Source organism: Podarcis melisellensis (genome assembly GCF_964234715.1).
Source record: "Podarcis melisellensis genome assembly, chromosome: 8".
NCBI lineage: Eukaryota > Metazoa > Chordata > Lepidosauria > Squamata > Lacertidae > Podarcis > Podarcis melisellensis.
The window spans coordinates 62671087-62687843 of record NC_138540.1 but is presented as its reverse complement, the minus strand read 5'-3'; the positions used below and the strand labels follow the sequence as shown (position 1 = coordinate 62687843).

Genomic DNA, 16757 nt, shown 5'->3' with positions numbered 1-16757 from the left:
TCTGCTTCTGCCAGTGTCCTCCCTGCTGTGTGGCCCATCTGGAGCAGGTAAGCTGGGAGGCAAGCGTGGGCACAGAGGGAGAGGAACAGGCAGGATCAGGCCTCAAGGGACCTGGCACGCAAAGGGAGGAGGCAGAGTCCCGCCCTGTCGCATCCTGCTACCCCCTCTTCGCCAAGTGGCATGTTAAATTGCCCTCGTTAGTGAGGATGCTCCAAGCCAGTGTCACCTGGGCCATCTGTTCCAAAGGTCACATGACCTTGCAGAGCAATGCAAGAAGAGAACACTCAGTAACCAGGACAGTTTGGGAAGGAAAACCCAGTTATTGTGGTGTTTCTTTCTCTCAAGGAGTCCCCTACAGGCTGGTAAGGGAAAACTAGAAATCCATATACAGTGGTACCTCGGTTACAAACTTAATTTGTTCCGGAGGTCCATTCTTAACCCGAACCAGTTGTTAACCTGAGGCACGCTTTCGCTAATGGGGCCTCCCGCTGCCATGTGATTTCCATTCTCATCCTGCGGCAAAGTTCTCAATCTGAGGCACTACTTCCGGGGTAGTGGAGTTTGTAACCCGAAGCATTTGTAACCCAAGGTACGTGTGTGTGTGTGTGTGTGTGTGTGTGTGTGTGTGTGTACATACATGTACACACACACACACACACACACACACGGGAACTGGCCCAAAAGCATTCCCTATTTTAACCTGCTATACTCAATATCCAAAAATACTATTATTTTGCAACCTAGTTTTCTACAGACTGGTGCAGAAAATATCACACCACGTCAACCAGGGTTAGCTGCTCATTCAAGAGCCAGGAGGTTGCCCAGGATGGTGGGGAAGGATGGGAGAAAGACTAGTCAGTTGAGCAGCCAAATACTGCCAAAATAAAGGTGATGCATTAATTCAAGTATTAACCTTGTAAAACTATAACACAGACAGAAAGATCTACGTAGAAGTGTAACACTGGAAGATTTATACAGTGGACAAAAATAGTGATGAAACAATGAAATAAAACACTATTATAAACCATCATATACACCCAGCAATGCTATGTACATTTAAATACACATCAACAATATTCAAGAGACTTGAGTGGCTTTGGGGGCTTTTATTGAGAATCGCCAAAATAACACATCTAATTGCAGGGAGACAGCAGAGAAAGTTGCAGCCATCCCAAGGCCCAGTTCTGACATACTAGTGAATCCATGGAATGGCAGTCACAAGTGGTCTTTGCATTCACACGCTCCCTTCTCACCACATGCACTCCACTTGCTCCCCAGGTTTGAGAAAGCTATCTCAAAACCAGAAATGGAGTTCTAACCTGGTTGGTCTAAACTCGAGAAAGTGCATGACCCTGACACAGTGCAGACAGCCAGACCATGGTTTGCCCAGGTGGTATGAGTCAGGCAAGGGTCAGTGTCCAGGAGCCTGGAGTGCTAGGAAGCAAGAAGGCCCCACTGTTTCCTTTGTGAGTAGAGACACAAGAAAAGGCTGCCTCCCACATAAGAATATCTCACCATAGTCACAATATTATACAGTGGTACCTCTGGTTAAGAACTTAATTTGTTCTGGAGGTCCGTTCTTAACCTGAAGCTGTTCTTAAACTGAGGTACCACTTTAACTAATGGGGCCTCCCGCTGCCGCTGCGCCACTGCCGTGCAATTTCTGTTCTCATCCTGAAGCAAAGTTCCTAACCCGAGGTACTATTTCTGAGTTAGCGGAGTCTCTGACCTGAAGTGTTTGTAATCCGAAGCGTTTGTAACCCGAGGTACCACTGTACAACCAATTGACAAGGTGTCCCACCAGGGCCCTAAGAACATAAGAAAAGCCCGCTGGATCATTCAGTGGTCCATCTAGCCCAGCATCCTGTTCCCATGAGCAGAACCTGAAATCAAGAACACGCTGTCCTCCTGCCATTTCCAGCAAATGGTATTTAGAGGTGTACACTGAGGAATAACATAGCCATCTGGGCTAGTAGCTATTGATAGCCTTCTCCTCCATGAATTTTCTAGTCCTCTTTTAAAGCTACCCAAGTTGGTGGCCATCATTAGCTCTTGTCTTCTGTCTTTCATGAACCTTTCAACGTTCAGCTTCATCGGGAGTCCATGAGTTCTAGTGGTATGAAAAAATTCTCTGCCTACTTTCTCCATACCATGCATAGTCTTTTCCATTATGTCCCCTCTTCGTAGCCTTTTCTCTAGACTAAAAAGCCCCCAACGCTGCAACCTTTCCTCCATCCCCATCATCATTCTGTTGTCTTTCCAACTCTACAATATCCTTTCTCAGGTCAGACCAGAATTGTACACAGTATTCCAACTGCATCTGCACCATAGATTGGTAAAATGGCATTAGGATAGCAACAGGTTTTCTTTTCTTTTAGAGATGCATCTGGTGCCATTTGATGGCCAGGAAACAGATGAAGGAGATAACAAGCAGAAGCGATAGGAGGAGGGAACTGCGTTCATGTTCCTGTGCTGGAAAAGACAGCTGAGGAAGGAGAACTTTCTTCAGTTTCTTGCAAAAGGACCATGAAAAGCTCACTAATGGAATTAGGGGGAGAGGGAGAGAGAGAATGCGCACATGTGCGCACACAGCTCAGCTTCATATGATATTTACTCAAAGCTTCATGTTCAGTTTTGACAAAAAGTGCTTGTTTGGCTCAGCACATCAAACAGCTTTGCTCCATTAATCTTTCTCTCAAAACAATTTAAACAGAATCTGCATATTTGCATGAGAAGTGAAGTCCTTATCAGTAGGTTGTTTTTTTAAAGGGCTTAATTCCTTTCTGCTGTCTGTGGCTGCTTGAGAGAAAAACAATTCTTCACTCTGGAAACTGAAAAAGTTAACACCACGACCCGTTGCAAAGAACTGCCTATCACAAGTCTGTCCAACTTGCAATTCTCAAAGCCAAATGCAGTGAGACTCCTGGAGTTTGCTTCTTAAGTAGGACTGGAGGATGGGAAGGCACTTGGCAGGAGACAATTCATAATTTATGCGTGTGTGTTACATTTGGCTCACTTGATTACAAATTGTGCAGACCTGGCCTATTAACCAGTATTTTGTTATAGTCTGTCAATCTCTTCAACTCAATCTGGGCCAAGGCTCTTGCTTGTCAGGATGGAAGGTGGAGCCTTGCATGGGGTGTTTGTACATGTAGAAACTGATTTCAACATGCCTGAACATCACCTACTGAACAAAGATAAAAGCAACATTTATTGTTCCACCCACTTTTGCCTCTGGCTCTGCCCCGCAATGGTATGCGGCCCCCAGGAGTTTGCCTATAAGCCTTACGGTATAATACTTAGTCTGATCCAGCATCTGAGTCCCAAGTTCTGAAAGGGAAGGTTCTGAACATTCATGCCATTCCATAGTTAATACTGAGAACACCCCAGCTAAACCAATAACATCTGGGTGCTATAAAGCCTCTAGCTGCAGAATGAAATCAAGGGATCTCAGGCCCATTGGGCTGTATGTAGCCAATGTTAGTCCTACTTGAAGTAGATCCATTGAAATTAATGGACATGGGTAACTCAGGCCCATTAATTGAAATGGGTCTACTCTGAGTGGGAAATCCCCAACCCACTGAAGTTACATGACTTCTAGTACAGTAAGCCAATTTTACTTCTGAAGAAGTCTACTGCACTAAGTCACACATTTCCCCAAAATTCAATTCAGGAAGTCTCAACAATCTTCCTTAAGTTCTTAACCCGAGGCTCACACCACAATAAGAAATATTTTTTTTATCATGGCCGCACCTACACTTTGGAACTCTCTGCCTTCGCTGTATTCTTTTTGGCACCTGTTTAGGCAAGTCTATACTGACAAGTTGTAGTACACCTACCTTATTTTTTAACAACAACAACAACAATTTTATTTGTACCCCACCTTTCTGACTGGGTTTTTAGCTACTGTTGATTCTAAAACTCTTTCAGATGTTTTAAAATACCTGTTTTTAACTGTATTCTATCAAGAGTTTTAATATTTTATTTTATATATTTTAAAGTTTTTTTCAAGTGATATATAAATTTTGTTGAATAAATAATGTTCGTGGTAGGTGTAATTCTGTTATCTGCATGTTTCTACGGTCACAAATATGGTTTCAGCTTTTGCAAGGCACCTTTTTGTGAAATGCCTTTGCCCCATAGCAAAAAGATACCAAAGCCAGTTTGGAGAACACTCAGTTATTAACTGCTTGCTGCTACCCCAACAACAACCATGGTGAAAAAAGCAGCTGTCTGTTTCTAAAGAAGAGGCTGGTCACATGCAATCTCCATTTTTATGTGGTGCGTTCTGCCCTGCAGCACTCAGTCATGAGTAGGCACATGCCTGCAATTTTACGTTTTTAAAGCAAAGAACAAATGTCATATCAGAAAGACCTGGAGAAAAAATACTGCAATGATAAAGAGCTGCAACAGAAGAAAAAAGGAAAACAGGAATGATTTCTTTGCTTTTCTGTGGAGGCCTGATTAACCTTAATACTCATTGGCTCACAGCAGGTGTAGAGTAGTAGCTACAAGTCAGGATCTGCAGGTCTGAATCATACCTCTGCTATCATCTCACTAGCCAGGCGTAAGATAATCACTGCCTGAACATCACATCTGCATTATGAGTACAGTGGTACCTCGGGTTACATACGCTTCAGGTTACACACTCTGCTAACCTAGAAATAGTGGTTCAGGTTAAGAACTTTGCTTCAGGTTAAGAACTTTGCTTCAAGAAATCAGGCTCTGGTGGCGCGGCGGCAGCAGGAGGCCCCATTAGCTAAAGTGGTGCTTCAGGTTAAGAACAGTTTCAGGTTAAGTATGCACCTCCAGAACGAATTAAGTACTTAACCCGAGGTACCACTGTATGCTACTGTCCTACCTTACAGGGCTGTTGTGAAAATGTACAAGGTGATTATTATTATTTTCATTTATGAATTGTGTCCTATACTATTACAATACAACAGTGTAAGAAGGTTGCATATATAAACAGTTTTAAACACTGCATATATAAAACATTTTAAAACAACAGCAGCACACACATAAAATAAATTCAAATGTAATATAGATACCAAGCAGCTGTGTTCGTATGTCACAACAAACTGAGCACAAGGGAAGGAAAGTACAAGTTTCTGTTCAGTTAGGAACAAATCAAGTTTCCCTTGTTTGGAGCATGGCTACATTTGGATGTAGCCCACTGCATGTTAAGAACTTTAACAATTAAACACATTGTATAAATACTAAGTATGATGCAGTTTCATGTAAACTCTGGGGTACAGCCCTTCCTCTATTAACCTTGGCATAGGGCTTCAAATTTAGTTTAGTTTAGTGATGGGGGTCCAAGCAGCCTCCCTTTGGGAAGCTTTCACATATGACACCAAATAAACATTTTGGTACTTGTGTTTGGAAATATGTAGCACACTGGTCTTCAGCTGGCAGGTTGGGTTGAGGCCTGATCCAAGGTGGGTCACAACAGGACCCCTACCACCATGCATATAAAAGGCAAAGGATTAAGATATGGATCCCCAAATGCATATTTGGTTAAAAAGTGGGTCATAGAACATAAATGAGGAAAAGGCTATTTTCAATTAAAATATATCACTCAGTACCATAACCACTTAAGAACCATTTGAAATGGCAGATGATTTCCCATCCCTGTGAAGCAACACAGACTCAGCAATGCCTGCTACCTGTTCCCAACCGCTACCTTCGCTAAAAGGTAAACGCAGCACTCAAAAATTCCTCTTAGGAATTCCTATTAATAGTCATTACAAAAGCATCAGGAGAAGTGAGTTGGTTTTTTTTTAAAAAAAAAATGCATTCAAATATCCTGATTATATTCGCCTTATTCCCTGGATCATTGCCTGTATGGCAGTGGCATGTTCAGGGCCGTGCTATTAGATTGGCTCCCAACTTTGCACCTGCTTTTCCCAGAGCAACTGTATGTACTACGTGCCATTATCTGTAAGGGAAAGTCAACATGCAAGCTCCTGTAGGTTTGGCAGAGTGGTCCCACTGCATAGCTGACAGGGTGGATTTGATTTAAATCAAATCAATTTAAATCACGATTTAAATCACTAGCCAGTAAGACTTGATTTAAACCATTTTTTTTTTACAGAAAGACTCGTTCTTGCTGGTATAATCTTAATATTTACAACCAGATGAAGGTTTCATTTTTTGAATAATAAATTTTCAGAGTAGTTTTTACAGTTATATCAAAAATTACTGATTTGGTTATACTATTAGAAATACATTAACAGATAATTATGAAATTATTCTGAGGCTTAATAAATTAACTATTTATATTTGGACAACTTTTCTGCTGTACTTTATTGAAAGGAGAGAAATTATCATTTCCTTAATAACAATTTAAACAATTTATTTAACTAAAACAATAACATTATAGCATATGTATACATGTTTGTTAACTGATGTGGTTAAATGATTAAAAAAAACCCACCTTAGACTGAGTTTTAGCACACATGAAAAACTTAAAACAAATCCTCATTTCCTGATGAATAGCCTTTGGTCTATAATGTAACTTAAATAGAAAACGATCTTTAAAAAGATTTTTCCTCCAAAAGCATTTTATTTTAAAAATCCACTTTAAATAAAATAAATCTGATTTTTTTATCATTATTTTTTAAAACATTGATTTTTATCCACCCTGATAGCTGACATGCCACTGCCCTACAATTAATACTGTACATGAGCAGTGTTCACAAAATCTCGCACTGCCAATAGAATTGAGGCAACTATGTTTGCCACTTTGAAATCATTATATAACAAAATCAATGGACTAGAGCTTAAGTTTGCAGAAGGAAAATTTCCCCTTCACCACTCTGAACCTGTGGAAGGGGCTGCTGGTGGAGAGGAGTGCTGCCCAACCTTGTTGTGGACGATTCTCCCCTCTTCCAGAAGCCCCCATGACCCATAGCATACTGAAAGGTCAAGAGGACCTCCTGAACAGAGAGAAAGAACAACTTCTGAAAGCTGCCTTACTCACCCTACTCCGCAGATAGTCAGCCAGATTTCGGCGTGTGAAATTGGCAGCTGCAGTCGGAGACAATTCATACCCTGTTAAGAAAAGGAAATCATCATCTGCTATATATTTTGGCAATTTGTTTGCTGTTCATTTGGACACCTCTTGAGATATCACAGAGGCTTTCAGCTGTTTGGATGTAAGTGGAAAACATTTTGAATCAAGATGGCAAACTGAACTTTTCAAAACTACACTGATTTTAAACGCTGATTTCAAAGCTGCACTGATATTTTGATTTCTTGGAATTCCTAAGCGCCAGGTACGAGGCTGCTAATAAACAGAAGGTGAGTGGAAATTCATTTTAGGAGAATACCTAACATATGTACAGCAACATCTTCAGATGGTTTGCAAAGAAAAGAACAATATCTGTTAAAAAAATCATTGAACAAATACTAAAGTGGAGCAATGATACTCCAACCTCTTGCAGTCAGGGCCAGAAGCCTTCCTCAACTAATGAGTTGGGGCAGAGAATGTCAGCAGCCTTGTCACCTGGGCATCTAATATTACTTCCTTTCCAGGTCTATGGAGGGAGAGAACAGCTAGAATTGTAGACAGAAGGGACCCAAAGGGCCATCAAGTCCAACGCCCCTGCAATGCAGAAATCACAGCTTGCATGTGGCAACTTCTAGACAGTTGCTGGTTTCAGGTGAAATTGAATTATATAACGGCAAATTCCGCTTTTGTGCAATTGTAGTTGATTAGGTTTGTGATCACATAGACCAGGGGTCTGCAACCCGTGGCTCCGGAGCCGCATGTGGCTCTTTTACACCTTTGCCGCGGCTCCAGGGCGGATACTAGCGAGGGGAGGAGGCGCATTGTGCGCCCCGATACTCCCCACTGTGGTGGGTGCTGTACTGGCTGTGACGTTGCATGGGGGTGGTGCGTGCGTTAGTCACGCACCGTCCCGATGTCACCTTCCCGCCCGCCCGCTACATTGTAAGGGGCATGTACGCTGGTCACTGCATTGAAAGGGGGCATGTATGCTGGTCACTGCTTTGAAGGGGAGTGAAGAACACACACACACAAAAAGGTAACTTGTTAATTTAACATTTATTTCTATGAGGAGGAGTAATTCTGAGGGGTCAAACAAAGAAATAATAAAAAGTGACAAAAAAGTTATTTTTATAATGACGAGTTTTGCGGCTCCCAGTTTATTTTTTTCCGGAAACGGGTCCAAGTGGCTCTTTTTGTCTTAAAGGTTGCAGACCCCTGACATAGACTGAAGTAAGGGAGCATGGGCACCAAGGGTGTATGGAAGACTTGTGAGTTAATCCAAGGATGCAGAATTATCTAGTACCACTCTGTTAGGACTTTCCCTCCCCAAACTGTGGGTGGGTGGATAGGAAATCAATATTTTGAATGAATCCTCAAGTAAAAAAACTCCCTCCCCTTAGAAAATGTGTGTATTTATCCTACTCTTTTCTATTCTTGAGGTACTAGTCTCCTAAAAACAGAGAGTTTGCTTGCACTTTGAATACAGATGGAGAAAATTAACTATGGGATCCCACCCCAAACCTTGACCTTGAAGTAAAGCACCCCAGTTATGCTATTGTTCCGGATGTGCAGACTGACTCTTAAGAGTTGAAAAGAACTGCAAGCATGTAAATTTTCCCCCAAGTTGGCAGAAGTGCTCTGTAGACTCTCAGCAGTGTCATTCATGAGAAGTGGGGAAGGAAAACTGCTAGAGTGACAGATTTGAGACATGGAGGGGAGGGGGGCACAGATCCATTCTCTGCAACTGAGCCAAATCAAGGTGCATGCCAAATCTGGGGTGAGAGAGAGTTATCAGCCTGGATCTAACATAATCACAATTCTTGTGGTTTTGTCTGCAGTGTTTAGAAAGCATACAGCTTACCAATGCAGAATCCTAGACTTCTTTATTCTACTCTATACATTCAGTGGCACAGCACCACACAGTACTCACCATTCCTCATCTTGTAGAGCTGGACATTTTTCTGGATATACTCTGCAAACTGGACAGTGTCCCCAGCCTCCCCAACACATAGAAGCAAGATTTTCTCACTCATCTTGAACATCTTATCATGATCTAAATCAAGAGGATGGAGGAAAAACAACCAGTCAGAAATAAGGACAAGCTACAGTGAAGTGTTTCATTTTGAGAGACAGAGTGAGAGCAAAATGAGCAGAGTCTTCTGATTAATACAAGGGCTATTTCCCCTTCATGGGCAAAGTCAAAACATTAGTAATTTATTGAAAAAACAAGACTTGCACACTTGTGGATTAATTACAGAATCAGATCTGAAGAACTTAAATAAGTTTTTTTTATCTTTAAACAGCCACCCATACCAACATTTTCGTAATATAAATGTTTACGATTACTAGATCAATCAGTGACAGGCAGATGATTAATTTGTTGGCACCAGTAAAAAAACAATAAGGAAAAGAAGTCTGAAAGCACTATGCAGAATTTAGGAAGTGCTAAAAGTCATGGGGAGGGAGAGGGGTAGAAAGTAATGAAAATCACTGAGATGCATTTTCCCCTGGAAATAAAATTTTGAAAAAATAAGTGTGGTTTTTTTAAAGAAAAAGACTTTACTATTACTACAACCAATCAGAGGAAGAATGCTTTCATATGCCACTAATGGTTCTGAAACCTCATCTTACCCTCAGCCTGCATTAACTAGATGATAGATAAATGTATTAAATTCATTTCCCAGAAGCCCCTTGTGTCTTTGGGAAAAGCAACATTCTATGTATTTAGAATCCCCTCCACAGAAGAGTCTAAATCTCCGTATCAGAACCTCTCCATCATTTGCTGTTTACTGCTGAATAATCTTCCCTGGAGGACATGTTTAAGAGTTTCTGATACGTTCCATCCTTTAACAGGATTAGCAGAGTATTTTGCAGCTGTTAAAATAATTTAAAACACACACACACACACACACACAGAGAGAGAGAGAGAGAGAGAGAGAGAGAGAGAGAGAGAGAGAGAGAGAGAGACTTCTGCACATGGGAGTTTAGAAAAACTAACTGCAGAGATTTTCCCTGGGATCTGAATGGGATGGGAAGGAAAGCTAACAAAATGTCAAGAGAGTCTTTGTCACCAGTTCACAAAAGCAAAAGGTGGCAAAGGCTCAATGTGGTGCCCTCCAGATGTGTTGGGCTATAAGCCCCATCAGCCTCAGCCAGTACAGCTGGCCTGATGGGAGTTGTGGTTCAACACATCTAAAGAGTTATAGGTTGGCGAAGGCTGCTCTGCATAATGCACTAACAAAGAATGTTGCCCATGGGGCTACTGCGGTACAAACAAATCACTCCAGCATTCGAAATTCACTGGGTCCAAGGAGGGTGGACCTCCTGAAAAAACCCTTGACTTCTGAGCATGCTCAGTGGCCACTGAATGCTGGCTGACATTGTAGGGGTTTTTTTAGAATGGGGATATACAGTAATTGAAAAAAAGGGGGAAAGTTTTGTAGTACTTTATATGGGAAGCTGAAATCTTGAAAAGAAGCACTACACAATGCAACATTTGGTGGCAGGTTCCACCTGCAACAATAAACGTAATCTATAGAAGAGTGGGAAACTGCAACACTCCAGATGTTGCTGGACTTATCATTTCTAACCATTGGCCATGCTGGCTGGGGCTGATGGGAGTTGACCTAGAGCACTGGTATCCAACTTTTGGGTTGAGACTTACAAGTGATGAGTTTTCCAATAATCAATAAATTAAAAAAAAACACCAATTGCCATAAAAGTGTGGTGCTCTGATTGTAAGTAGTATGTTACATTAGTTTTATATGCTATATAACTCTCAAAAAAAGTTTTTCCAATAGCTAAATGTAGCTGGAAGTACTGAAATAATATGGAAAAAATGATAAAGTGCACTTAGTACAGTTTAAAATGGTGCATTAAAACAAATTCAAGACTTTACTTGGAACAGCAACTCAATAGCACACATTCCCCTTACATTAGTTAAACTTTGGGGGGAGGGAAATAAAAGTCCTACAAGATATTAACATACCTATTTTACCACACTTGAATTGCTGCACGTAGTATTGTATTCATTCCAGTTGCTCAATTTAACTTGCATCACATTAATTACACTGCAGACGGACAGAGCAATCTAAACCCCTGATCTGTCATGCGCAGGAGGTTTGAATGAGACAGTGTCCCTCTGCCCAGCCTTGCTGGCCTCCACTCTGCTGCCCTGCTGATAAGAAGCACCACAATGCACCTGGTGAAGCAGTTGTAGTCAGTGGACACCCCCAAAACGGCGTGTTTTGGGGACAGCATAGAAATAGCTGGATCCTGAGCTGCTGAGCTTCTTTCTTGCATGAGCCTTGGAGCTGGCACAGTGAAGAGGCATTTTTTATACCCTCTCCCCTTTCAACATGAACACCAGGACTGTGGATATAGTAGTGGTGGTCCTCCCACTCCATCAAGCCCTGCCACTGCAGGCCAGGCATTTGGACTGCCCTCTCATTTTATGAAACTATGCATTTCTAAATAAAATATACAGGAAAATAAGGCATTAGAATTTTTTCTACCCTATATCACTAGCTTTAAATTGAAGATGATATACAGCAATTTCATCACTTCTGTTTTCTATTTTATTCAGGACTCGTTTATAGAAAGAGAACGACCAAATCCAAAGGAGGTCATGGCTCTTACGTCTTTTAATAGTTGTGAAGAAGAAGGAATTCTGATAAATGCATGTTTGCTCATCCTCACCATTACAAACTGTTCCATCAACACTTCTATGCAACAGTTCAAGTTAACAGAGCCCACCTAACCCCACTTTGGACATGGGCAGCCTATGGGCATTTAAATAAGAAATGGATCTCATGTTGTATGATGCAGTTAAAGTTTGGCGTAAGTGTCAGTGGATTTTTCTGTGGCAAGACAGCTCAACTCTGGTGCTCAACAAATATTCTTCAACTCAAACTCCATTCATTTTGAGTGGAAATATAGGAAGCTGCCTTATGCCGAGTTGGACCATTGGGCCATCTGACCCAGCACTGTCTACCAGGAGCTCACTAGGGTATGAGACGGAACCGGCAAACTTCTACATGCAGAGCCCATCCTCTGCCACTGAGTTAAAGCCCTTGCATGTCTTTTGCACGAGCTTATGGCTGGTAAATAAAAAAGTGGATCCTGGAAGTCCATCCCAATCTAACTGCTAGGAATATTGGAAGCAAGATCAGCCAAGTTGCCTTTCTAGCCCAGTACTATCTGACAGGAGCTCTCCAAGATAAAGGAACTTTCCCATCACCCGCTACATGGACCTTTTAACTGAATATTGAACCTCGGATCTTCTGCATGCAAAGCATGTGCTCTTCCACTGAGCTATGCCCATTCCCATGAAAAAAATACAGGAAGAAAGGAAGCTGCTTTATACCTAGACCCACAACCACAACTATGACCAGTTGTGACTTTCCGGGATTTCCCAGACCCCTCCTGCATACCCATCTATATTCTACAGATGTTTTTGCATCACCCTTCTCCTTAAAGTGAAGATTGCAAAAACCGAACCTGGTACTCCCTGCCATAGCTGTTAACTTTTCCCTTTTCTTGCGAGGAATCCTATTCGGAATAAGGGAATTTCCCTTAACAAAAGGGAAACGTTGACAGCTATGCTCCCTGCACAGAAAGCACGTGTTCTGGTACTGAGCTGCACTCCCTCCTCTAAGTTGTGGAACCCTCTCCGCACCGAAGTGCGCCTGGGATCTTCATTACACAGCTTTCGAGAAGCCGCACCTCTTCACCTTGGGGTGCCCACCCTATTATTGCAACTATCATCTGTTTCAAACTATTTGCAATGCTGTAGCCCACCTTGGTGAGACAGGAGTGCCTGGCGTGCTCTGGTCCATGGGGTCACGAAGAGTCGGACACGACTAAACAACAAGCCCACCTTGGGGCCTTATGGCGAAGGAAACCGAACTATAACTACCAGGTTGGAATGCAGGTCCTGCGTGGAAAGTTAACTACTACTAGGCCAAATCCCACCGATTCCACCAACGGGAACTCGAATGAGACTAACTTAGCCTGGATTCAGTTTCGTTTTCGAAGAAACGGAGACGCCAGGGATAGATCTCACCAACACTACGCGTGCGAAGCAAGCGCTCGGCCCGCTGACGGCCCAGCGCCCGCTCTGAGGGGCCCCTGCCCTCACTTTTCTCCACCCCACCGCCCGCCCCCCGCTTCCCAGGGACTGACCGCGCTTCATCTGGACGACGCTGGAGGCGGCGATGGTGTCAGCGGCCACCAGCACGAAGTCGGGCCCTTGAATGCCGATGAGGTACTCCATCGGGCCCGGCCGGCAGCGACTAAAGCAGGAGTGGGCAACTGAACTTAGGCGGCCGAAGGGAGAGAGCGCGGAACAGTGACACAGCGAGACGGCGGAGAAAGAGCCGGCGCGGCGCAGGGAAATGACGTCTACGGGGTGCTCTTTGAGCTTCTCGCGAGAAACGGGTGCTTCTAGGCATTCAAGACTCTATGGTCCCTGCTCGCTCAGCCTTTCTCTCGCTCTCTGACGTGCGCAGATGAGCCCCGCCCACGGAGTCCCCTTCGAGCCCACGTGACGTTTCCCGCTCTCCTTTCCCTTGTTCCGCCGGTCCGCTTTCGCGTTCTAGGGGGCGGCGGCTCAGCGAGCACCTGTCCTGCAAAGCGCTTTCAAAACGGTCCAGATCATTAAAACGCGCTGGTTTTTGCAGATGTCAGAGAAAGCCACCAGGGAGGGAGATCACTTATAAGCATCTCTTTAGTCTTAAGGGCTGAATAGAGCCTCCACGTGCAGGAACAGTATACCGAGGACAAACCGGGTAGGTGGGTGAAGAGGCGTTACCCCGTTTCTCTGCTTTGTGGGCTTCCTAGAGGTATCTTGCTCTGTGGGAAACACGGACTACTAGGTCCAAATACTCAATTATTTTGTTACTAATACTCTTAAATTGCACCTTTTCATTTTGGTTTCTTACAAAGAAACACTAGTCTGGGAACATAAATGTATGCTGAAGGTGTGGATTATAAATAATGTAAATAGAATATCACCAGCAAAGCCTTTCCTGTGGTTCTTTCCTGTGGCTACCATTCCAACAGGTACCTAGTTAGTTCCAGAGGTGGCAAAGAAAGACCAATGCCCATCTTTGATCCCTTTTTGCATCTTCAAGCGTCTCTGTACATATTTTGGGCATTCCACTTCCATATTCTAGTACAGGGGTCAGCAGACTTTTTCAGCAGGGGGCCGGTCCACTGTCCCTCAGACCTTGTGGGGGGCCAGACTATATATATTTTTTGGGGGGGGAGGAATGAACAAATTCCTATGCCCCACAAATAGCCCAGAGATGCATTTTAAATAAAAGGACACATTCTACTCATGTAAAAACACGCTGATTCCCGGACCCTCTGTGGGCCGGATTTAGAAGGTGATTGGGCTGGATCCGGCCCCCAGGCTTTAGTTTGCCCACCTATGTTCTAGTACTTCTGCCTCCTTTAAAGCTTCCTGGTTTACCTGCTGTCTCTTGGAACTGTCTTATGAACTCTCTTATGAACTGTGATTGACTCACCTTTGGCAAACACACACAAAAACCTACTCAAGGATATCAGAAGAGGGACCAGTGGCTCCCACTTCCCTGTGTGTTTACTTAAGTCGTCTGCTTTCTCCATCTCTATCCTGGAGTGTTTCAGGATTCTCAGAAGTGAGAGTGGTTTCTACCTGTAGCCTAAGCAGATCTGTAGGCAGGAGTCTGCAATTGCACTAACTACTCACCATGGTGAGTGAAATTCTGCCCTTTTGGTAGCATGACAAGCCAGCTACTATCTCTCAGCCAAACCTACCCCACAGGGCTGTTGTGAGAATAAGGTATTCTGCTGAACTGAACTTCTGATCTTATGGTTTAGCAGTTGTTGAACTGGTTTAGTTATCAGATTCAGGTAGGTAGCTGTGTTGGCCTGACACAGTCAAAATAAAAATAATAAAAAAATTGTTCAGTAGCACCTTATAGACCAACTAAGTTTGTTCTGGTGTAAGCTTTCCTGTGCATGCACACTTAAGAAGAAGTGTGCATGCACACAAAAGCTTATACCAGAACAAATTTAGTTGGCCTATAAGGTGCTACTGGTCAATTTTTTATTTTTTTATTTTTTATTTGGTTTAGTTGTCATGGCTTGTTTTATTGCATATTAACAACTTTGCATTGCCCTAGTGGAATTGCTGTTGTTTATTTTAATAATAATAATAATAATAATAATAATTAATAATTTATTATTTATACCCCGCCCATCTGGCTGGGCCCCCCCAGCCACTCTGGGCGGCTTCCATAGAAACCAGGAAACACTAAAATATCATACATTAAAAACTTCCCTGAACAGGGCTGCCTTAAGATGTTTTCTGAATGTCAAGTAGTTGTTTATCGTTTTGACATCTGCTGGGAGGGCGTTCCACAGGGCGGGCGCCACTACCGAAAAGGCCCTCTGCCTGGTTCCCTGTAGCTTTGCTTCTCGCAATGAGGGAACCGCCAGAAGGCCCTCGGCACTGGACCTCAGCGTCCGGGCAGAACGATGGGGGTGGAGACGCTCCTTCAGGTATACTGGGCCGAGGCCGTTTAGGGCTTTAAAGGTCAACACCAACACTTTGAATTGTGCTCGGAAACGTACTGGGAGCCAATGTAGGTCTTTCAAGACCGGTGTTATGTGGTCTCGGCGGCCGCCCCCAGTCACCAGTCTAGCTGCCGCATTCTGGATTAGCTGTAGTTTCCGAGTCACCTTCAAAGGTAGCCCCACGTAGAGCGCATTGCAGTAGTCCAAGCGGGAGATAACTAGAGCCTGCACTACTCTGGTGAGACAGTCTGCGGGCAGGTAGGGTCTCAGCCTGCGTACCAGGTGGAGTTGGTAGACAGCTGCCCTGGATACAGAATTGACCTGTGCCTCCATGGACAGCTGTGAGTCCAAAATGACTCCCAGGCTACGCACCTGTTCCTTCAGGGGCACAGTTACCCTATTCAGGACCAGGGAGTCCTCCACACCAGCCCGCCCCCTGTCCCCCAAAAACAGTACTTCTGTCTTGTCAGGATTCAGCCTCAATCCATTAGCCGCCATCCATCCTCCAACCGCCTCCAGGCACTCACACAGGACCTTCACCGCCTTCACTGGTTCTGATTTGAAAGAGAGGTAGAGCTGGGTATCATCTGCATATTGATGGAGACCCAGTCCAAACCCCCTGATGATCTCTCCCAGCGGCTTCATATAGATGTTAAAAAGCATGGGGGAGAGGACGGAACCCTGAGGTACCCCACAAGTGAGGGCCCAAGGGTCTGAACACTCATCCCCCACCACCACTTTCTGAACACGGCCCAGGAGGAAGGAGCGAAACCACTGTATAACAGTGCCCCCAGCTCCCAGCCCCTCTAGACGGTCCAGAAGGATGTTATGGTCGATTGTATCAAAGGCCGCTGAGAGATCCAGCAGAACTAGGAAACAACTCTCACCTTTGTCCCTAGCTCGCCGGAGATCATCAACCAGTGCGACCAAGGCAGTTTCGGTCCCATGATGAGGCCTGAACCCCGATTGGAAGGGATCCAAATGGTCCGCGCATCCTCCAGGCGTGCCTGGAGTTGTTCAGCAACCACACGCTCAATCACCTTGCCCAAGAATGGAAGATTTGAGACTGGGCGATAGTTGGCCATACTGGCCGGGTCTAAAGATGGTTTTTTAAGAAGCGGTTTAACGACCGCCTCTTTCAGCGGATCTGGGAATGTTCCCTCACAGAGGGAAGCATTCA

The 16757-nt window shown here is 43.9% G+C and overlaps 1 protein-coding gene across 1 annotated transcript in view; it reads right to left on the bottom strand.

Moving 5' to 3' along the window:
• The window catches only part of PSMB2 (proteasome 20S subunit beta 2), a 35108-nt gene extending 21708 nt beyond the window's left edge, over positions 1-13400 (bottom strand). Inside the window, exons 1-3 of the mRNA XM_081921549.1 lie at positions 13199-13400; positions 8946-9068; positions 6986-7056 (exon numbers count right to left, since the gene is read on the bottom strand). Coding sequence (XP_081777675.1) covers positions 6986-7056; positions 8946-9068; positions 13199-13289 — 285 coding nt within the window. The 5' untranslated portion in view covers positions 13290-13400. The remainder of the gene's footprint in view (positions 1-6985; positions 7057-8945; positions 9069-13198) is intronic.
• Positions 13401-16757: the final 3357 nt, after the last annotated feature.